Here is a 23,820-nt window from a genome sequence, read left to right on the forward strand (position 1 = left end):
ATATGGTAACACACCGAGCTTCAAAGACATTATCCAGAATTCCTGATTAAGCATACACAGAACTGAATTGATAGACATAGTTTTCAATTGCTGCCTTCCATCAGAATTCAAAAAAGCTAAAATAATATCATTTCTAAAATCTGGCAAAGTACAAGACAGAGTTGAAAGCTACTGCTGAATTACCCTTTGAAAAAACATCGTGATACGTCACAATACATCACATGACGCGATTGAGTTTGACACCTGTGCCTTAATGTTCTATAATATACAATACCTATGGGCTTGCCTAACTCCATTTTAACTCTTGAAAAGGAGCAATATAAATTCCAAGTTTCACATTTGTCCTGCAGAGAATGTAAGGTTTTAATAAGACTTCTCTATAGTAGGAATGCATAGCAACCTTTCTTTCTAGAACAAGTATGAAACACATCCACAATCATTTTATATTTTTTCAAGTTTTATTTATTTATTTGGGCTGTGGTCCTATTTTCATTATTATGAAATATGTGCTATTCAAGTTATTCTTGAATATTCTTACTCCCCAAGAGTCTTCCTTTCCATTGTATTTTCTAATGTGAGGATGAGGGTGATTATAATAACAGTAAAATAATCATTATTTGTTTTATTTTTAAACCACAATAATTTGGGATTTTATTAGTTCCATTCCTATATTTTGTACTCTGTTGGGTAGTCCTATTTTGTGAGGTGCCAAAGATCCTGTGATTGTGGAAAGATGTAAGTTTTATTAATAAATAAATAATAATATTATGAATTATTGTGCTCCATGTTGACTAAGTTAGAAACATGTCAGAATTGATCACATATGCATAGCAGAGGTTGTTTTTGGGTGGTAGTGAAAAATAAATGGACAGATTAATAGACTAGGAATTTTCATAAAAACAATTGTTTTTGATTGGTACTTTTTTCTCAGTCTTCTGGAATTGAAATACATTAGAGGCTGCTGAAGACTGAGGCATGTAATGACATCTGTCACAGTACATTTATTTTTGAGCAAACAATCTGTTCACAAAAATAAGCAGAATCTCCTCAAAATATATTTTCCATAAACTGGTTTGCATCCAATATATTCTCTTGATATCCTTAGGGAAAAGAAGTAAACTTTACTGTACACATGAGACTCTGTAACTGTCCCAATGTTAGTATTACAATTCTTGTCCAAAAAAAGTTGAGATATGATAAAATAGGTTTGTTTGTCTGTCTGTTTATTATTTATTTATAGATGGATGGAAATATCCAGAATAATTGAATTGTAAGGGTCATTTAGGCTGAAATTCTATTCACTACAGAAACTCAAAGCATCTTCAACATATTGTATGAATGTAACTTTACAATATTCTTCTTTCATTTATGCCTAAAATGAGTATTATCTAGAATTTTTTGTTATAATAATATACTGTAGCACAGTAATATCAAACTGCCAGCCTGCGGACCGGTTTCATCATACCAAAGCCACGCCCACCCCATTGCTGGCAATGCAAAAAGAGTTGTGATACGTCATGACATATCACATGGCGAATTTGTCACCCATGTTGTAGCATATCTTTCTGGGAGGTTTTTTTTTAACATGTAGTATTTCTCAATTACCATATTTTGAAGCTGTAATACATTTTTTTTATTTTACCTGTAATGTGGGTTTTTCTAAATTTATTTCCTAGTGAGCATCCCAAACAACTGGGATTATAAATTATATGGTGAATCCCCCCTAATAGGAGAAGTTAATTCATTCTGTCAGTTTCCTTACATGTAAAGGCGATATAAGACATCAGCTAAGTAAACTTTTAAATTTTTGTAGAAACTACATGTAGTGCTGCCAATTTATTGAATTTCTATAATTATCTGGAGCTGACTTACCTCATTTTGCTACTGCTTCCCGAGTGGTAAGTTGAGAAGGACTTTTTTTCCTTTTAAAGGAGTATGGATTATTCAGTGACTCAGGAAGGAAGGAAGTAGCTTGTGAGATAGCTCTGAGTTTAAATAATTGTGTATATGTAGCCTAAATGTAGCTTAAATATATTTCAGTAAAAACAATTGTATATATTTCACAATAAAATAATTTGGGGACTTAAAAACAGCATTTAGATAATACACATTTAAAATGCACACTTGGTGAAAAATGCATTTGCAGATAATATACATTTTCATAATTTAGTTAGAATTGATTAATATTCCCATCATATTTATTTAATATTTTATTTATTAAACAATTTGGAATGGAATGGAACGGAAGGGAACAGAATTCTTTATTGGCCATATAAGTGTGCATATAAGCGACAAGTCATAAATCATGTTTATAATCATAAAATGTAATCATAAATAATAAGATACAATACTCAGAGATAGTCATAGGATGCTAAATAAAAACAATCAATATAAATCATATGACTGTTGTGATGAATTCCCTGGATGCCAGCTCAGATGATGAGAAAGAACTGGATCCAGGGACTTTTGAGGGGGATGTGGAGGAGAGTCGGGAAGTTGCTGAGAGCTCTGAGTCAGGACTGGAGAGGCCAGGCACAATGGAGATGTCACTGGAGAGTTGACCAGATAAAGATTGTAGGTTGTAAGATCTAGATGTATGATAGAAGAAAATTTATATTAGGGTTCATACATAAAGGCATTCTAAACTAACTTGTCTATACCAGAGAGCCAGTTCTATGTTGGACCATCATTTCAGAGATATTTCCTTACCTGAGCAGAGAAGCAGAATAACTACGGGCAAAAAAGCCCTGATAATAGGAGCAACTTCTGGCTTCCTGCTATTGAATTTCATTGGGAATCTGGTAGGGAGTATTGGAAATCTCCCTTTTCTTCCCTTTCTTTCCTTTCCCAGCAGGCAGGTAAATGGCTGCTGCTGGGTGGGAAAGAAAATGAATTATTGTGAGACTACCAGGGAAACTCTAATGAAAATTTGAAAATGAATATTACATGACATCGGCAGCAGCCCAACACCTCAGCAGCAGCCCTGAAACAGTTACAACTTTCCCAAGCTTCATTCCACAAGGAATCCTGGGTCCCGGATTTTGGATGCATTATGTATGCTAGCCAGTGGTGGGATTCAAATATGTGAACAGCCGGTTCTCTGTGTGGATGCCACTTCTGGAAGTCCATTTTGGGCCTGGGCAACAACAAATTAATTACCAGTCTGCCAAAGTGGTGCAAATTGGCTGAATCCCACCACTGATGCTTTCTTTGTCCAGATAAAAGTCCTGACAACCAGAGGTTTAGTAGTATAGAAAGGAAAGCTGATTCCAAATATTACTATAACCATGTAAATTTCACTTTTTGAGAAATCATTGTCAGAAGTTATTGGTAATGGAAAAATTACTATAACAATATACTATAGACATTGTTAATAATATGTACTATAACAATTATACCAAGCATTTTGCTAAACATCTTCTATTCTAACATCTAAATGATATATATATTTATATATATATACACACACACATAAACACACCATATTTTGGGAAACATATGTAAATGTGCTTCAGCTGATTAATTCCTTTATCATATTAAGGTCAAATAAAAACCTCTAATTGATTTTAATATTAAATTGTATTTTCATGCCTCTAGGCAAAATGTTGGTCTACAAACATTTAAGTTATTAGATTGAAAACCCAAAGGTGTTATTTAAATAGCATTGTACTATATTTTTTTCATTTCTTTTTATGAGCCTGTTTCATTGAGTGTTACATCTTTAGTTAATTCATCTTTCATATTATGTAAGATCAAATAAATATAATTTCTTCTTAACATATAGCCTGTGACTTGCCAGAATATAGATAGACAATCTTGCTCAAGCAATGCTTATGTGCTACGTCCTGATGGAAGGGAGGGAACTGCCAATGATCTTTTCAGCCATCTTCATCACTCTGTGCCCTGCCTTCCTGTCTGAAGCAGTGATACTTCCAAACCAGACTGTGATGCTATATGACAGGATGCTCTTGATCGTCCCTCTGTAGAAAGTGGTGAGGATAGGGGAAGGAAGATTGCTTTTCTCATGTGACACAGAAAATGCAGGCGCTGCTGTGCTCGCTTCACCAGTGTCTCTGTTGAGCAACCAAGTCAGCCTACTTGTTAATATTACCATTTTATTTAAATTTCAACAAAATAATACCTGAATAAGGACTAAAAATAATACAACATAACATTATTATAAATCCCTTACTATAAGTTTATATAATTTCTGTAAAATCATTGTTTTAGGAAATGAAAAAATGGACATAGTCTATTAGCCCATATTGAAATATGTATGAGTAATTAAATGCTTCCTTCCTTCCTCCCTCCCTCCCTCCCTCCCTCCCTTTCCTCAACAACCCAGGTGAAAGCTTTTGGCAGATAAAAGTGTAGACTTAAAATTTTGTGGCCTCAGGATCCAGCCTTTTTCCAATAGCCATTGGTTTCATTCTATTTATTGATGGAATGAATCCTAGGCAGAATTTGATCCTAGGCAGACGTTATGGTCATTGCCCACTCCTTCCTTTCTATATTCCAACCATTGATTCCTCCAGCTGGCTAATTGGGCAATATATTAAAGCAAATGGCAGTTATCATCCCTCCACCATTCTTATCATCTTACCTTTTCCTGGCAAGAGGGAGAGGGAGAAGTATGCTGGACACTGCTGAGGAAATGGCATAGCGGCTTCTTCATATGTTAGGTTTTAGAAGAAAGGGAAATACCCAAACTGAAAAGTAGGATGATGGGGGCTACTGCTCTTCCCCAAGAAGAGGAAGCTTTGAGTAATTGTAGTATATAATTTTTCTGAGAGATATGCTTGTGTTTGGAAAGATCAGGATTTTTTTATTTGTATGCCAAAATGTGGTATCTTTCTGAGATTTCAGAATGTGGTATCAGAACTTATTACTCTAAGTTCTTCAAAAGTGAAATGAATGCAACTCTACTTAATTTATTCTTGACAAAGATAGTTGCTAGGGATGTAACTAGAAGAGTTATAGGTTTACTTGCAGAGAAAAATAACAACAATATCAATAGATGATTACAAATCCAAAATGCATTATAAATAAGTTAGATACCTAAGTCTGAGGAATTATTAAGAACCCATGTAAGACCTTGAAATGCATTGTTGCATGAGATTATATGTACAGATCGTTTACTCCATTTTAAAACTCTAATTTACTAAGAGGAAGAGGAACCAACTTTCAATCTTAAATAGGAAAAGGGTTGGCCTGGTTTATGCAACGCATATGCCTGTCTGGTATGATATATGAAAATATCTCTTTTGTTAATGAACTGATTCATGTTCCAGATGAAGCTTGATGTATTTTGGGCAGGTTTACACTGTGTGCCTTACAACAGTTTTAGTACACAGTCAGTAGACATAAGTGGGAGGTAGCTGGAAGTCAACCTCTAACAAATTGCCGACATCCAAGCTGAGCCACAAGCATTCCATGTGATTGATTTGGTCGTCTCTTGTGAATGGAAAAACTTGCTTCACTGGAACTCTACTGTCCTGTCAACTTCCAGCAATAAATTCTGTTATTTTAATTTACCCTCACAATAAAGGGCAGCGTATTCAAAAATAGCTCCTTTTCATAGTACACATCTTTTATGAATGCTATTCACTCTCCCTTAAGACATAATTTATAACAGCTCAATTAATATACTACTACTTAGAGAATAAGTGTCAAACTGTTCGTTCCTAAGAGAACACTTCATACAACACAACTAGATTGCTGTAACAATAGAAATGTGCGAAACTCTTCATTTATGATGAGTCACCTGTTTCTACATTCCACAGATATTCTTTAAAAATCAAATGTTCAGTTTTTAAAATCAGCAAGATTTTAAATGTTTCCAACTGAAGATTTATGAACATAAGCATTATTGGGGTTTTTTTCATATTTGTAACTGGCATAATTATTCAGCAGCAGCACCTTTTCCACAACAGTCCTATCACATCTCCCTTTGCCACTTACAATCCTAATGTTAATGCCTGCTCTTTCGTGTAATTCGTGTGATTTCTGCAATATATTTCCTTATAGATTACATATTTATCCTCTGAAAATGTTTATCCTACCTGGAATGATTAAAAAAAAAACCCAATTCTATATTCACCTGCATTGATACATAAGTCAGCTAGAACCCAATACACTATTTCTACAAAAATGTGACGTGTCACGACGTATCATGACCTTTTTTCCATTGCTGGCAATGGGGTGGGCATGGTTTCAGCATGACACATTCGGTCTGTGGGCTGGCAGTTTGACATCCCTGCTCTAGAGGCTTTTAGGATTACACTCCAGTCAATGTAATATTTTGTTCCTTTGAGTCAGTTTTTGATCCTTGATGAGTGTTTGGACATGTCCCTGCAGTTTTCTCAGAAAGATTTTGGAAGAGGTTTGCCATTGCCTGCTTCCTAGGGCTAACAGAGAGTAAGTGGCCCATTTGGCTTTGTTCCAGAACTAAACTTCATGGTTTCTGGATTTCAATATGCTACAATGCAAAGGGAAAAAACCCCAGTACAGAGACACTATTTTCAGTAGATAATTTCACAGGTTAGAATTATTTCAGGGTGCACTGCTATCTGTCATAAACATTATATAACTATAGTTTTAAGGAAAAGTGCTAAACCATCCAGTTTGTGCCTTTTTTCCCATATTGCTGACTGTGCTTTCTTTAGGTGATTGAAGATTTCAGCAGGAAAAGAGCCAAATTTGATTAAGTGTTCAAGTCATTACAGAATGGTAATCAATGAAAACTCATTATGTCACATTTTTAATGGCACCAGGTGGGCATAAGAGTTCTTAATCAGTTGCTTTGGCACAAGTGTGTTTGTCCAGTGCCAGATCTATGGAAACTGCCTTGATTTGACAGTGCGATGTCAGTAGAATAAATTATAGTCAGCGACATGCTATCAGAGAGACATCATTTCACATTAGGTATGATTTAATATGTTATTCTACTAATACATTATGACTGTGTCTAATAATAAACGTTCACTTGCCAATTGAAATACTATTTTGCAGTTCACTTTGTATTTATTCTATTATTATGTAGTATAAACATTCTAAATTTAAAAATTTCAGTTTTCAAGTCCACATTGTTACTATACTTATGGAGTGATTGAATTATCAGAAATATATTTTTATGAAAGCAATGTAATTAGTACTATAGGAACATTTACTGAGGGAAGGATTTATACGTGTTTTTAAATACTGAAACATCTACCTTATTTTAGGCAAAATAATACACTCAAAAACTAGTATTTCCTTTATCCACCTAACATGAATGGATAAATTGTTTCTCAAAAATTCTACAAATAAAAACAATTATTCTTCAATATGCTTGACAAGCTTTAAAAGTTCAGCATAAGTAATGGTTTCCAATTCTAAAGATGGTAAATCTTTAAAAGATTGTTCTTGAGAAACATTGAGTTACTGATGACTAATGAAATATATGCAATTTTACTGGAGAATATTTGTATGTAGTTTGCCACCTTCTTCAGTCTGTGTTGTTGTTGTTGTTTCAAATTCTCAGTCTATCCCCACGATGATGAAACTTTTAGAGACTGAGTGCACAAACTGCAACCCAAAACCCACTTATGCATCGTCGAGTGCGAGGTGGGCATGGCCCATTGGGTGGCCGTGGCTACAGTGGTAATGCAGACTGGATGGGACTAAAAAGTTTAATCAATCAATTCCAACTTTGCAAGATCTTTTTTTTTTTGCGAGAAGTTGAAATTGACTGATTGAAACTTTTTTTTTTGCACATGGCGGTGGAGGCCTAAAGTGAAAAGGTTTTATAAAACCCAACTGAAGGCCTAGGACTGGGGCAATGGCACACGTGCCCACAGAGAGGGCTCTGGGTACCGCCTCTGGCACCCGTGCCATAGATTCACCACCAGTGGTCTAGCCTAAAAGACACTATTTCCTGATAATCTCTCAGAAGTTCTACCCAGGCCTAACTGTGTTTAGCTTCTGAGGTAAGACAGATGCTTCTAATTTTGGAGCACAAAAATAGATAGTATGATAAAGATACACATAGAATGAGAAATAGTCTCTGGAAATGGTTAGATTGTTCTCCTAGTACTAGGGAGAACATTTAGCTTGAAGCCATTGGATGACTTGATCTTGCATGATAACCTACTTTACAGGTTTAATATCAAGATAATATTGGAATTGGGGAGTATAATGCTGGTTGCCTTAAACTTTTACAGGAAAACATTGTATTATGCAAAGCTAATAATGGAGACAATCAAACATCAATATATTCTTTTAACTTCCACTTTTTATATCAACTAAGTGCAAGTTTTCAGGGAGACTTCTGAATATATTGGCATCATGGTTTGTGTTTCTAGCAGATATAATACAACAGAAATTTGTATTTTATATTTTTGCTTTACTTGTTTTATTTGTTGTTGTTCACTGCCCAGAGTTGCCTTCAGGGAGATGAGTGTCTATGTACATTTGGCAAATAAATAAATTATAAATAGTGAATCATGTTAACACTGACCAAACTTATAAAGTTGTGCAAATATAGCTTCTAGGTCTATTGCAGCTAATTAATCGATTTTGTGAAAACACAAGTACCAAGGACACCAAAATTCATCCATCCATCCATCTATCTATCTATCTATCTATCTATCTATCTATCCATCCATCCATCCATCCATCCATCCATCCATCCATCTATCTATCTATCTACATTTAACCTAATTGATTAATAACCCAGCCATAACTCCATACTATTGAATTTGGCAGCAGATATTCACACTAACCAGGTCAAATGCTGCCATTTTAAGAGATACATCATCTCTATTCATTTAGGGCAATCTGCCCAATAACCCATTAATATTACACCAGAAGAGCAGCAGGAAGAGTTTATTAGATCAGTGTTCTTTTCCCATTGCCAGCCAAGCAGTGATGGACAAGTTCTACAGGCAATCAAAATTTTGAAAGTACATTTTATGACTGATGTAATTACTCTTTTGTGACAGATCACTTTGTAATTGCTTGTTCCCTCTGCCTTTTTTCCCTTTAGAAAATTGCTTAGGAAGGACACTGACACTACTCCATTGTTGACTGAAAGCATCTGGTTCATATGACTGCTGAGAGAGAATAATGTGACCAACAGTTTGGATTAAAGCTGCTCCTTTCCTTCCCCTCACTGACTGCTTTATTAACAGGGTTTTATTAACCTGATTAAGTCAAACCCATTATACTCTATACCTGCACTGCCCTAAAAGTCATTTATTTTTTCTCATTAAGTTGAATGAAACTGATGTTTAATCAACTGAATCTGCTTCTCACAAAACTCTTTTTTTTTTTAGTTTAGCCAATTTATAACAGACCTGGATTGTTCAAATGTTAAGTATTTTTAAGAGCAGTCTTAAACATGCTATTGACCAGCTGCATTAAATTAAGAATATTACTTTTATAGCTAATAAAAATGTCCCTTATTCAAATAAATGCGTTACAGTTTGCTGATGATTAAGTGGTGACACAGAATTCCTGCTAATTTCCTACTTTTGACGCATTTCAGTATTACCTGATACACAGTTTTCACAGCACAAAGTAACTTGACCCCTTCAGCTCCAATGTCTTTTTATTCAAACATTAGTACATAAAGTAACCTACTTACAAAAATGCTACCTATTTTGGTAGCTCTGGCATAAGTTCTACATCTTGCAATGAATATTCTATCTTTGGCAAAACAAAAGTAAGCACTTTTCAATTTTTCCCAGGGAAAATATTCTGCATTTGAATTGCCATCAAAAATTATTACTTGTGATTTTCATTCTTTATTAATTAAACATTCAGTCAGGATAATACAGGGAAAATGGAGTAGACAAATGAAACAGAAGAACATTGATTGAAGGATTGGAATTCATGATTTGTCAATGTTACATTCCAACATTCCAACACAAATAACAGAACTTTGAAGAATAAGAGCCAGAACTTAAAGGAACTTCTACCATTGTTTTTATTCAAAAATACAGAATGCAAATACCCCCTCCCCCAAGAATAATTATTTTTGAATATTGGGAGTAATTGGAAGTGTGTTTGTATTTAAAATAATGAGGAAATACAGAATGAGGAAGCAGTATATTCCACTACTTAAATGAGCAGCATACATTCTTTAGAATTTAGTCTCTGGCCTACAGCAGCAAAATTCAAAATAATTAACCCGTGGAGCAATCATTTTACTTCCTCAGCACCATGGAAAATGTCAGTATCACTGGCTGATAACTCTACAGCTGTAGAGAATATTGGTACATTTGCAAAGTTGCTGCTGATAGTGCCTTCCTCAATCTTGGTTTATAAAGACTAGAAGGTGTCTTACCTTATTTGCAAAATAGCTTTTGGCTGCCTTTTGAATTTGATGTTGCAATCCACTGAGTGATCAAGTTCAAATACCGTATATGCCGCCGTATTAGACGACCCGGCGTATAAGACGACCCCTGTCTTTATAGCCGGGCCGCATTCCTAGAACGTCGTCTTATACGCCGTAAACTACCAGTATTTCCGGCGTATAAGACGATTCGGCGTATAAGACGACCCCCGTCTTTGGCGCCGATTTCAGCTCTCGCGGAAGTCGTCTTATACGCCGGCATTTACGGTACTTTGTCTGCCAAAGGACTCCCCGGCTGTAGGATCTCAGAGAACATTTTAACAATTGGAACATTTCTTGAAAGGAACAACCTATCTAATATAAATAAGGACAGATCACCAGGTTTGAATCATTTGCAGAAGGTTAAAAAAAAACCCTTAATGTCAGATCAGGCAGGAACAATTCTTCTGCTTCATTTTTTATATCACCTATGTTCCTCACAAAATAAACTATTAAATGACTTATTACACAAATCTGAATTTGACATTTCTTTGCTATTTCTTCTTTCTACAACCTTGAAACCTGACAATTTGCACTGCCATTCATCCCTCCCCCCCAGAAGACACATTCCAGAGATGCTAGAGATGAGGCAAGCAATGGATCTATTGGATCAGTTTTACTAGAACAACAAGGTCCGTGTGTCAGGACTCTAACTGATGAACTCCAGTGAACCCCAGAAATTGATTCTTTTCCTTTCATTGTGATTGAAGAACCATTGTTTCATTTAATGTGTGTGTGTGTGTGTGTGTGTGTGTGTGTGTGTGTGTATGTTTTCTGAGGTTTTCGCGGGTATTTGTATGTAGGTCTTTGGTTGTTCGGGTTTTCTCCCGCGTAAAATTGGAAGTGTCTTGGCAACGTTTCGACGAAGTCTCATTCGTCATCTTCAGGCTGGTGTTTTCAGCTTCGTGCTTTGAGCAGAAAGACCACACATTGCTGCTGCTCAAAGCACGAAGCTGAAACAAGCCTGACGAATGAGACTTCGTGGAAACGCCGCCAAGACACTTCCAATTTTACGCGGGAGAAAACCCGAACAACCAAAGACATATATATATATATATATATATATATATATATATATATATATATATGTAGGTCTTTGGTTGTTGTGGTTTTCTCCCGCGTAAAATTGGAAGTGTCTTGGCGACGTTTCGACAAAGTCCCATTCGTCATCTTCAGGCTGATGTTTTCAGCTTCGTGCTTCGAGCAGCAAAGACCGTGCCAGCATTCCCCGCTGAACAGCTGATAGGTGGGAGGGGGAATCGGAGTAAAGATTTCTTCCGTCGTTCTCTCGAGCACTTTACTCCGATTCCCCTTCCCACCTATCAGCTGTTCAGCGGGGAATGCTGGCACGGTCTAGGAACCAAGCGCAGACGTCTATGGAACCCGTTTAAACCACCTTGTTAGAAACGGTCTCTCAGCCCTGAAGATGTTGGGGAGTTTTCCCAACGAAAGCTTGGCAACCTTTTAATATAGTAAAATACTCTAATTAAAGTATTTTAACTTTAAACTCTCCTGGTGAACGCGCTTTATTCATTCCATTTATATATATATGATTAGAAATAAAAACAAAAATGCGACTCTTGGGAGTATTCATATTGTCAAAATAATGATCACCAAGAGAATATCTATCAAAAATAGAATTTAATCCACCAAGCTTTCGTCAAATACATTTGACATCGTCAGGGTTAAAAGGCAAATGCCGGGGGAAGTCTTATATACAGTTGTTTAATGCCTGTTTCCGGCTCCTGGAGCGTGTCATCGGCCCCAGCTGATCGAGTTGAGTCCCAAGCACACGCCCCCCCATCAGCACCCATCCTCTTTCCATTGCTAATTTGCATTCTGTCATACGTTACTCCGTTAGCTGTTTCAGAGTTGGTCAGGCTGGGGGTCAGGATCTTTTCTCCTCCCCTGCTCATAACTCCCCCACCATCCCACACACGGCTTCCCTTAGGGAGCGGGGGTGGACAATTATTTAAATTGCTTCCAATATCCCTGCAAGCCCCAAGATCACTTTGATCTTGTTTATCTATCCCTTGGGGTTGTAACGCAGACTCATAGTCACAGCCCATGCTGTTCCTCCTCCCCTCCTCCTTCCCATGAGTTCTCCTGGATGATCTACTGTTCGTTTCCACGCTCTCTCCCTTGCGCACACTCAGGATGTTTTCTGCCATTGTCCCATTGTCAGTGCCTTGCTGTTCCGTCCATTGTCGGTAAGCACCATTCCCACTCATCCCCAATTCTCCATTCTCACTCCATACGGGGCTCTTCCCCTTTAATTGCAGTCGCTGTTTCACTGCGCAGCTTTGTGTTGAGAATGTCAGAGGGGGGTGCCTTCCTCTGCTCGACTGCGACCGGGTTATCATAATGTGCCTGGTAGTATCCTCAGGGGGGGATTCATCCTCATTCTCATCGTCCTCGTTAGACTTTATTATATTCCATTTTCCCTCTGGTTCCTCAAGCCCCACTCCATCTCCATTCTGTCCCAAAGAGAATCTGCTCCCCACGAGTCGTGACAAACCTAGCTGCAGTTGTCCACTGAAGTTAGTCTGTTGTCGGTCCAGGAGGGAGGAGCTGTCAATAGAGGCTCCATCGGTGTAATTACGCAGGGAGGGGGGCCGGGCGGTATTTTTTTGATTACAAGTTTTTTGATTGGGTCCCCTCCACATGTTAGTATGGTTGTTGGCACTCCACATTTTCAGAGCTTGGTGCGCTGCACACAAGTCTACGCACCGATTGATGGACTCCGTTCCTGAAAACCATGCCTCTTTCAGTAGGCGACCTCCTTTTGTCATGTCATTGGCCAAGATTTGGGCATTCTCAAAATCAAAGCAATGATCGTATTCTGCTACATGGGCCCAAATCTGCAAATGTTGTTCGCCTCGTCTAATAGCCAACCTATGCTCATGTAGACGAGTCTTAAGTCTTTTTGAGGTCTCGCCTACATAATTACTCTGGCACCCTGTGCAGTTGATCTTATAAACTATAGCTGATCTCTCGGCGGTAGGGAGCTGGTCCTTGGGGCGCATTACTTTAGCTCGTAGGGTCTGAGTAGGTTTGTGGGCTACCTGTATATTGTGGGGTGCCAGAAGCCTGGCTGTGGCTTCTGACACATTACTAATGTACGGTAGAGACACCCATATGGTTCGTATCCGGGGTTCCTCTCCTTGCTGTCCGTTTTGGGGGTCTGATACCATACTGTGTTGCTTAACAAACCTTAGGGGGTACCCATTCATCCGGCATATGCGGAATAGATGTTTCCTTTCTTCTGCCTTAGACTCCATGGTGCTGCAGTGCGATTGCACTCGTTTAAACAAGGTCTTAATGCAGCTGGCTTTATGGGAGGCTGGATGGTTGCTATGGTAGTGAGGATTCTATCTGTATGAGTGGGCTTCCGATAGATCTTGGTGTTCAAAGTTCCATCTAAGGAACGTTGGACCAATATGTCCAAAAAGGCTATCGAGCCCCAGATCTCCTCCTCCACCGTAGATTTAATGTCCGGATATATTGAATTTAACACTCCCATAAAGTCAGCTAGATGACACTGTTTGACGACAGCAAAGGTGTCGTCAACATACCGTGCCCAAAACTTGGGCTGTTGACGGGTCATGGCCTCGTGTTCTAATTGTTGGAGAACCGCTTCTGCCACCACGCTGGATATTGGGGAGCCCATCGGTGTGCCCTTGACTTGCTCATATATACTGCCTTGAAAGGAGAAATAAGTTGTAAGACATAGCTCAATGAGTTGCGCCAGATCCCCAGGTTGCAGGGAATCCTGGTGTCCAGTTTTTCCTAGTTTTTCTAATTGATCTCTTAGGATTCTTAGGGCCAGATCCTGGGGGATGGAGGTAAAGAGTGAGGTGACATCAAAAGAGACCATCACCTCATCCTCCTCCACCCTAAGGGTCCTAATCCTTTCCAAGAATTCCTCCACGGATCTGACTGTAGGGGGCCGTGTGCTTGGGACTCAACTCGATCAGCTGGGGCCGATGACACGCTCCAGGAGCCGGAAACAGGCATTAAACAACTGTATATAAGACTTCCCCCGGCGTTTGCCTTTTAACCCTGACGATGTCAAATGTATTTGACGAAAGCTTGGTGGATTAAATTCTATTTTTGATAGATATTCTCTTGGTGATCATTAGTTTGACAATATATATATATTACAATCTTTCTATGACATAACATATTGTATATGTTTCATTTAATAATATATATTACAATCTTTCTATGACACAACAATACAGGACATGGCAATTCTGGGGGCCAACTATAAGAGCACTTATCAAAAATGATGTATCATCTTGTTATGTCTGTTTTTGGGCCAAGACTTTCACCAATAAACCAATTTTTCTGGTTAGATGCTTTGTCTGAATCTTCCAAGTGTGACTGGTCCATTGAACTTGGCAATGGTGGAGTTGATGTACTGGATGCTGGTTTGGTTTAAAAAGAGGAAGAAGAATGCATTTGAATCATGGGAGGATAGAAAGTATAGGAAGGAAACTGAAATAACTTTGCCTTGATTGAGTTAAATATAAGCTGTAGCAGAAACAGGCTTTGATGGGCTTTCAAGACCCAGTTCCAATACCTTAGCCACATTAAAATAGATTTCTTGAAACTGCTATTTCTTTCTTATCTTGAATAGCTAATAATTCCTGACATAACTTTCTGAAGCTTGGAATAATCATTTAAATAGAATATAGCATATGCTCTCCTGTGCTATACTAACTGTGTACTACAATAAATAACTGAATTGAAACATTCAATGAAACCAATTGTTTTGTGAAAAATATAATAAAATTAATGTTATATCTGTATGCAGTAATATTTCTACCACTTATATGGTTGAGCCACTTCAATCCTAAATCTGCTTGATAGGATGTCTTATTTTATTTTATTTTATTTTATTTTATTTTATTTTATTGTTTATTGCTAAAGCCACTTTCAAAAAAAAACTATATGGTATAGTAATGCAATTACATTAAAATTACAAAAGCCTACATAACTAGAATATGAAACTACTATACAGAACAAAACTATTGTGTTATTCCCATAGGGTGATGGTATATTTTATGTACACATAATTAATATTTCTGTGTGTAAAACGTATTCAAAAATTAAGTCTGCTTCTGTTGAATAACTTGACCTGGACTATACCTAATGTAAAAAAAAAGCCTGCTTGATTAAAATGTTAATGTCATAGAACAGTATAAAATATAATGTTTGCAAAGTAAATGGCAGAAATTCTCTCATGGTTGAGATATAAAACAGATTTTCTTCTCCACAAAGGTATCATATATAAAAAGATAATTTTATTTTGATTAATGATCTGCTTAAAGCAAGATATGCCAAAATGTAGCTATACAGATATAAAATGCTTAGGTACCAATAAAATAGCGCAGCATTTTTGTCTATTAACAATAAGTCTGTGAACTAAAATGTCTACTTGAAATTAGATAAGAGAAAGATTAACCATAAGCCATTATATGTGACTTATAAAACTATATTCTCCATTTATAGTGCAGTAAATTCATAGGAAAAGATAAATCATACTATAGAATCAAAGTATCTACAATATTGAAAGCAAATTGCAATTAATAATGTATTGATGCATAAAAATCTTTACATACATAGAACAGAGGCCAGTTATTTCCAGCTATAGGAATTTTTCTAAATGTCTTATACATTCCTATGCTGCTTGGTAAATAAAGTCTGTCAACATCATTGCATGGATGAAGGCCATGACTCATTGTCACTCTTTTCTAGCTTTCCTATCAGGGGCTATTGTTCTGTCTTGAGTCTTGTCCACTTCCCATCTGTGTATCTAATACTGGAATTACCTAAGTGTTAATTGTCTTGATGGTGTTTCTTCCATTGAGTTTGAATTTTAAATTTTTCTTCACTCTCATGAAGAATTCACTTCTAACCTTCTTTTTGACTATTGTGTGCTTGATGCTGTCAAGTTATAGATGTCCAAGTATTGGTAGTAATCGTATTCATTAAGATTCTTGATGTTATCTCCATAGGGTATCTTAATTCCTTTAGTTTTCATTTTGTTTGTTGCCTTGTTGATGGGTAAGATGGTAGATTTGTCCAGTCCAAACTCTATTGCAATATCTTGACTGTATATACTGAAATGTTGAGTAAGTCTGGAACATTGTATGAGGTGGAGGTGGGGTTGGGAAAGCTGCATGCAGTGTGTGTGTGTGTGTGTGCAACAGATCCCATGCAGTGCAACAGATCCCATGCAGTGTGTTTGTGTGTGTGTGTGTGTGTGTGTGTGTGTGTGCAACAGATCCCATGAAGGTATAGGAAGGTACGTGAGGGGTGGGTGAGTCAGGAAGAGTGCATGAGGGTGCTTAAGAGGGTCAGGTAAAAGGTCACAACAGTCATATATATATATACACATTCCATTGAGGTGGAAAAAAATGTTGTGTGGGTCAGAGGAGGTCAGTAGGTGGCTGGCATAGGGTATAATGTGGTGGGCAAGAAACATTACATGGGTTAGGGAAGGCATGCAGGAAGCATGTAAATAGGGAGGGAATGTGTAGGAATGGCATTGGCCAGGAAAAGTATGCTGAATTCCTTTCTCCTCGTTCTTCCCTGCCTCATTCCTCCCTTCCCTTCCCTCCCCTCCTCTTCCCTTCAGCTCAGTGTCTGAGAAACTGTCAGTAAACATTGAAAATGAAGATAACATGCCCAAAGCAACATAATAGCAGCAGCCAATACGACTGAATGAGCCACAATTTCTCCAAATTTCATTTCCTTGGGAATCATCAGTCCTGAAAGTTGAGATTCCTTGTTTTAAAAAATTGTTGTCCTGCACTATTTTACCCAGTTAAAGGTTATTCTGAGAATTTTTTTAAGTATATAGCTCTCAGGGTTGTTTAAAATTTTGGGAAAAGAAATGCACACTTTTTATTTCACTTAACACTTGTGGAAAGCCCCGTGCAATCTTAGATTGTTCTACTTTAAGGGGGTGGGACATCTGAAGAGTAGTGAGAAATGATTGGTATACTGGCAGTGCAGTTGTTGCATGCTGCATAAGATTCTCCTATCAGTTCTAGAACTTAGGAAGCACATGTATTTTTGAAACGAATATATAACTTAGCTCTGAGAAAGTAGACACATTAGACACATTTCTACAAAAACTTGTAATAGTAAATGTATTTTATATATGGATATAAAGTGGGAGACAGGTTAAGCTGCTGCTTTGATCAAATCACATTCTTGGTAACAGAAGTCCTCCTTAAACACTTTCTTTCTACACTCAGCTGAACATTCCAGCAATAGAAAGCACCATCCATTTGTAAAGCTGTGTTGTGATGTACGTAAATAGCAGCTGTCACTGAGTAAAGTGCAGATGTCTGCAACAGGAAACCTTTGTGTGTTTCATTAATGAGAGTTTGAGGTCTTTTGGAAGCCTGCATGTACAGTATATATGAAAGCTCTATGTTGCAGACTGTGTCTATAAGCAGCAAGATGTTCCCTAACAATGCAGTTTGACATTACAGAGGATAACGGCTGCTGAGTAGTTATTTTCAGTAATACTTGGTACCTCCCAGCAAGATTGCTGATTCAGAGTCTGTGAAAAGGTTTACTGTTTCTCAGTTTCATGTGTTGGCTATGTCTTTATCTCCATCTATCCTGTTCAGTTTTCATATTTCCTCCTCCATTCATTCCATCCTTCTGTCCTTCTTTTCCTTGCTGGAAAATTGTAATAGTATTTTTATTTACCAAGTCCCATAGATGGAGAGTATATAGTAAAAATATTATGCTAATGTATGATACCAGTCACAACTTAATCCTTGGTCAAACGCTGTGTATTATGCGTGGGAAATTACTGTTTTACATATTATTTGTATTCCAAAATTATAAAATGTGGTATATTTCTGAAGGGTTTTATACAAATAAATCCATTTCATAACTTTCTTTAATGTATCCTAATATCTATCATACTTCTGAAATGCACCTTTCATAAATAGTAGCCTTTTAGTTTTTAGTGCTTTATACACTAACCAATATGAAACAGTGCGAGATAAATAAAATAACTTCTTGAATTAACTATACTGCATTAACTTATTTGTGCAAGGTCAACATAGCTGTTTATATATCAAATGAAGCATGTGGTATGATCTAACAGGAACTCCATTCTTAAAGTTCTGAGTAGAAATACAAAATTTACAGCAATGTTTACAGCAATTCAATGTGCAGGGATTGAATGTTTTCAGATATTAACTTAGTAAGCAATAGATATCATGGTCAAAATGATCCTATATTTCCTTCTATTGTTTCTTTATTATATATACTTAAGGAGGGGGGGAGAGGAAAGCAGCAGCTACAGTAATTGGAATTGTAACTATATTAAATAGAAAACAAGACAAATTATTGCCAGGAAGTCAAAGTATGTCAGTGTTCTTATCTCAATTAGATGATGATACATTTAATATTTTGCACACAACTGTAATATGTTTGTATATTCCTTGATTCTGACAAAATATTATAAGATGGACAATTAGGTACTTACTAAGATTCTATAAAGGATAGAGAAACAAAGCTGCAATCCAGGATAAAAGATATGTGAAAACATTTTAGGAATGTTAGAAGTTTAGCAATAGGTATAACACATTTTATAATTCTGCTGCTTAGTCGCCTAATTTGTCTTAAGAATTTATATCTACAGGTAATCTACTAATGACAACTGCATTTGACACATAACTTTGCTGTTTCTAATGTGATCTCCCATGATTGCATAAATTAGTAATGGCAGTCCCAATTGTTCCAGTAACCCAAGATGTGTGGTTCATTAAGTGGAAAGCTGAGTCCTAACTAAGGGGCATGTGGGTTCCATTGGGAGAGACTCTAGGAGGCTTGGCACAGGCTGCACAGGAAAGATGGAACTTTGTGTGGCGTGAGCTCAAAAATAGGTAATAGGTGTGCAGCTGCACATGATCACAGGGAGGTGAGGAAAAGAGGATGTGGGATACATGTGATTGAGGGAAGCCATGGTAAAAGGGAGGACATGCATTGTGTCTCTGATTGAAGGGAGGCTGAGACTGAGGAAAGAAGGAGTAGGAAGCATGCATTTGTGTATGCAAGCACAGGGAGGCTAGGAAAATAAGATGTGGAAGGTTGTGCATAAAGGGGTAAAGGAGGGCACAATGCATGTGAATGAAGAAAAACTAGGATGGAAGAACATACCCTACCAACTTGTGACCTTCCTTGATGATTTCCTTTGACTTTGCTTGGGGGAAGTTGGCAGAGAAGAGTACAAGTGGCAATCACATGACCACAGGTTGCTGCAACTAGTTGTAAATATGAGTTGGTTATTAGGTACCTGAATTTTGTTCATGTGACCATGAAGCATTTCAACAGTTGTAGCTTTGAAGACAAATCATATGTTCCTTGGTTCAACACTGTCATATTTTCAAACAGTTGAGTCATAACTCAAGGACTATCTATAGAAACAAATGAAAACTATATTTCATAGTTCTTTTTAAAAAAAAATAAAAATGAATATACATACATCTTAGTCTTTTTCTTTCAAAACTGAACTTAAAATATACTTTATATGCAGAAAGATAATATGGGTCTGTAAGCATTATCCATTATCCCTTGAGAAGAAATATGTTTCACATCCTTCCTTCCCTCATTCTTCATGATGTTCAGAAAAGAGAATCACCTTTTCACGCCATTCACTTTCCAGGATTTAATTTACAATGTAATTAATGGCTTTTTTTTCCCCCTCCTGAGAATTGTAGCACCAAATGATCTTATTTTAACTTGATATACAAAGACAGAAGACTTGTAAGACAGACAGGATGGGAGGAAGAGATACAAATCAGATTCTTCCACTAAGGCTTACTGGGACAGCAGGTTTCTAACTAGCTCATTTGCTTCATAATTGCTATCTTTATAGCACTGTAACTTAGCTATGCAGAAAACACAAAGAGATTGCAAAGTTTTTGCCTCTAGAGACAATGAACAGACTAATCTGGCTTTGTAGTGATGTTTCTTATTATGTATTGCTCTTGTCTTCATTAAGCACAATCTCTTGGCTTCCTGGTTCTTGCATTCTGTTTCTGCCCAGAATTTTTTTAGGTGGGCATTCATAAATATACAATTATTATTATGACCCTTTCAATCTTCAGAATAGTTCTCAGGAGCTTGTAAGATTATACAATACAAATTCTCCTCATGTTTGAGGGGAAAGCAATCTCAATTCTGTGGAAATATTAACACAGACTAGTATAAACCAAATAAAGACCATCTTACTTAAAATGCTAACATTTAAGGCTAATAAAATAAAAAGGAGGATAAAAAGAATTTTGTGCCCACTAAATTCACAAATCGGGCTAAACCTGAAGATGGTGGGAGTTACAATCTGAGTAGGTAGAGATAAAAAGATCATGAGTTACTTCTGCTAATGGTGGAGAAAGCTTTGGGATAATGAAGGTTTAAGCCTGTAGTACTTAAGATTAGCATTAAAGTGGGAGATCCTTCTTTCTGGAAATATTAATATTTTAATATTTTTAGTCTCTAGACTAATCAGATACTAAAGGGAGGGTATGTGTATATATATTTCTGTGTATGTTTAAATATATAGATCAGAAAAACAGTTTTGATGGGAAAAATCTTTTTTTTTTTATGTTGAAGAATTAGTATAAGAGGCACACTGAAATTAAAGCCATAAAATTAATTGTTATCTCAGGATATGTAATTCAGTTAATAAACAAAAAGTGTTTATGGTCATTTGAGAAGAGGTAATGGCAGACATCCAGCCACTGTGGCTGTATGCCCATCCCCAGGATTTACCCATTATAAATACTGTATTCTAATGAAGTGTAGTGGCATGCAGTCACTTGCAGATTATGTCATTCTCACTTTTCACATTGTATCAACATGATGTGAGATGGTTTTGACTCAGTCTGGGCAATGAGAAAGACTAAAGGAACATGCCAATGTTAATGAAACACCACATTCTGGAGTTTGTCACTAACAGATTATACAAGCTAAGACACTATCCGCAGTTGTATCTGTAAGTACAAGAATCATATTCTGAGAGATAATTTAATTTTGACCAGAAAAAGCTCATTGTGCTTTTGCTTATTTTCAGAATTATATGAACATTTCATTATTCACATTTTGTTATGGTTACTATGGCTTGCTTACATATACTAAGATCAAACTAAAGTAAGCTGGATCATCTGCAAACTTTAAATTTTGCTAGAGAGTTGAATTCATGATCGAGGACCACTACAGAACATAAAAATCAAAGCAATTCTGAAAATATAGAATTTATTTTTTCCCTTCAGTTGGACACATTCTTTAGTAATGGTACAATTATTATAAGTATCTTATTCCCTAGTTAAAAATTATATCTTTTTCTGCCCATATATCTTTTTCTCATTTGGCTTTTGTTTCTCCCAGCATAGAAATGGAGGATGAGTGAGTGTTCCCAAATGTCAATATTCAACAAATGAAAATGTTATTTTTCAGTTTAAATCCCTATGTATGTCGATACTGTATGTGTTTGTTTGCTTTATTTATTTAATTTGGATGCTGACCAGCAACAAGCTATTCTGCTTTATTCAAATGGTTGACTAGCTGTACTTAGTAAGTTTGAAAGATTGCAAGCTAGGAAACATTTGTGTTTTTAGGTTTCTGGGACAGCATTACAAATATAATCCATATGTTATTTGGAAGTCATAATTTTCCCTATAAAATAAAATAGCTGAGATAATGTTTAGTGACATATTAACTTTAATTATTTATAAATAGAACAAGGATCAAAATAATGATAGTGATAGATATGCAGATATGCTAAGTGAGGCTGAGAATATATGAGGCTTTTCTGTTTCTTTTAAAGCTATGAGATTTTATATGTCTCTGTCTCAAAATGAAAGAAAACCACAAAACAATAGTGCAGTTGGAAAAGAAACTGTAGTTTCATGTTATTATATCCTAGAAAAATAAGGTGATATTGCTGAATAAGTAATAAGATGTATTCTTGAAAGTAACTCCTGCCATATCTGTTTCTTGACCAAGCCACTTTAATGGGTTGGCACTTCATGGATGCAGAGACCTGATAGAGGTCTCTTAGATCAGGGGTCCCCAACCCTCAGTCCGTGGACCGGCACCAATCTGTGGCATGCTAGAAACCTGTCCGGGCAAACAAGCAAAGCCCAATCCACAAGATGCAGGCAGCACATGAAACCATGTCCCCTCTGGTCCATGGGAAAACCTCTCTCCAGAGAACCAGTCCCTCATGCCCAAATATTTGGGGACCACTCTCCTAGATAATCTGCCATTTCTTAGTCTGGACAGCCTACTGAGCAAGACACAGTTTTAATTTGCATATTTTAGACCCATTATATTTCTGACATAAATACCTGTTTTATGAAAAGTTAGACTATTGGTTCTTCTAAGTAAATATTGTAGCTACATTGGCTATATTGGTTTTGACAATAATTCACAGCCCTCTTAGAAAATGGCAGATGAGATTGAAAATGTCCAAGATAAGACCATGATTTCTTTTGCATGCAAAATGTGTGCAACGGAAATGAAACTCTAACATTGATTAAGAAAAAAAGAGAAAGGAATAAAGGAAGGCTTAAATTTAGGTCCTGATTTTTGGCAATTCTACAGAATATAGTTTAGAATTAATATACTTTGCCTATAGTTAGTGAATATACTTTGCTGTACTAAGACCAAGGTAAACTATCATTTTTTCATGCATGCCATTTCAATATTGACTTTTAGTTTTCAGATGGAATATCTTTTCCCTCTCTGGCAAAGAATAACAAAACTTTAATATGAAAAATTGTAAGCAATTACTGTTCTTTTACAGCTTGCCGACCAGGTTTTTATAAAGCCTTTGCTGGTAATGTTAAATGCGCTAAATGCCCACCTCATAGTTCAACAAATGTGGAAGGTTCTACAAACTGCAAGTGTGAGAAGAACTATTTTCGATCTGAAGGAGATGTTCCATCAATGGCTTGCACAAGTGAGTAACCTCATTATGATGAAACTGAAATCTGTCCTTTCATGTTGTTGGTCATCTAGGCATGCATTTTAGAGTATTTCTATGTCATTAGTGTTTTCATACTAATCATGATTAGACAATGTTATGGTTGCTGGTTTGGGAAAAGAGGTGAAGAATAATTTTTAAATACAAAAATGCAAACTCCAGAAAACAAACTTTGCATTCTACAGTATAATGAAGAAAGAGAGAGGGAGGTAGAGAAACTACAGCTTTAAACTCTGGAACCAGGAGGTAGGATGAAGCAAAAGTTCTTACAAATTAGAAAACAGATCTCCAAGCAGGCATTCAACTAAAAAAATAAAAAGTAAGGTACCAGACTTGTGCCAATTTCCAATAAACAGAAGCATGATTAGAAGCAGTAAATCCAGAGCCTAAAACAGTAGTGTAGGATCAGTTAGGTCCA

General features: G+C 36.6%; 1 protein-coding gene across 4 annotated transcripts in view; it reads left to right on the top strand.

Moving 5' to 3' along the window:
* The window catches only part of EPHA3 (EPH receptor A3), a 231,882-nt gene that overhangs the window by 131,777 nt on the left and 76,285 nt on the right, over positions 1 to 23,820 (top strand). For all 4 annotated transcript variants that reach the window (XM_039345858.1, XM_039345856.1, XM_039345857.1 and 1 more), the window contains exon 4: positions 23,223 to 23,378. In XM_039345858.1, the coding sequence (XP_039201792.1) occupies positions 23,223 to 23,378 (156 nt within the window). The remainder of the gene's footprint in view (positions 1 to 23,222; positions 23,379 to 23,820) is intronic.

Source organism: Crotalus tigris, unplaced genomic scaffold, assembly GCF_016545835.1.
Source record: "Crotalus tigris isolate CLP2741 ecotype Arizona unplaced genomic scaffold, ASM1654583v1 scf7180000017980.1470182205:1502881, whole genome shotgun sequence".
Taxonomy (NCBI): domain Eukaryota; kingdom Metazoa; phylum Chordata; class Lepidosauria; order Squamata; family Viperidae; genus Crotalus; species Crotalus tigris.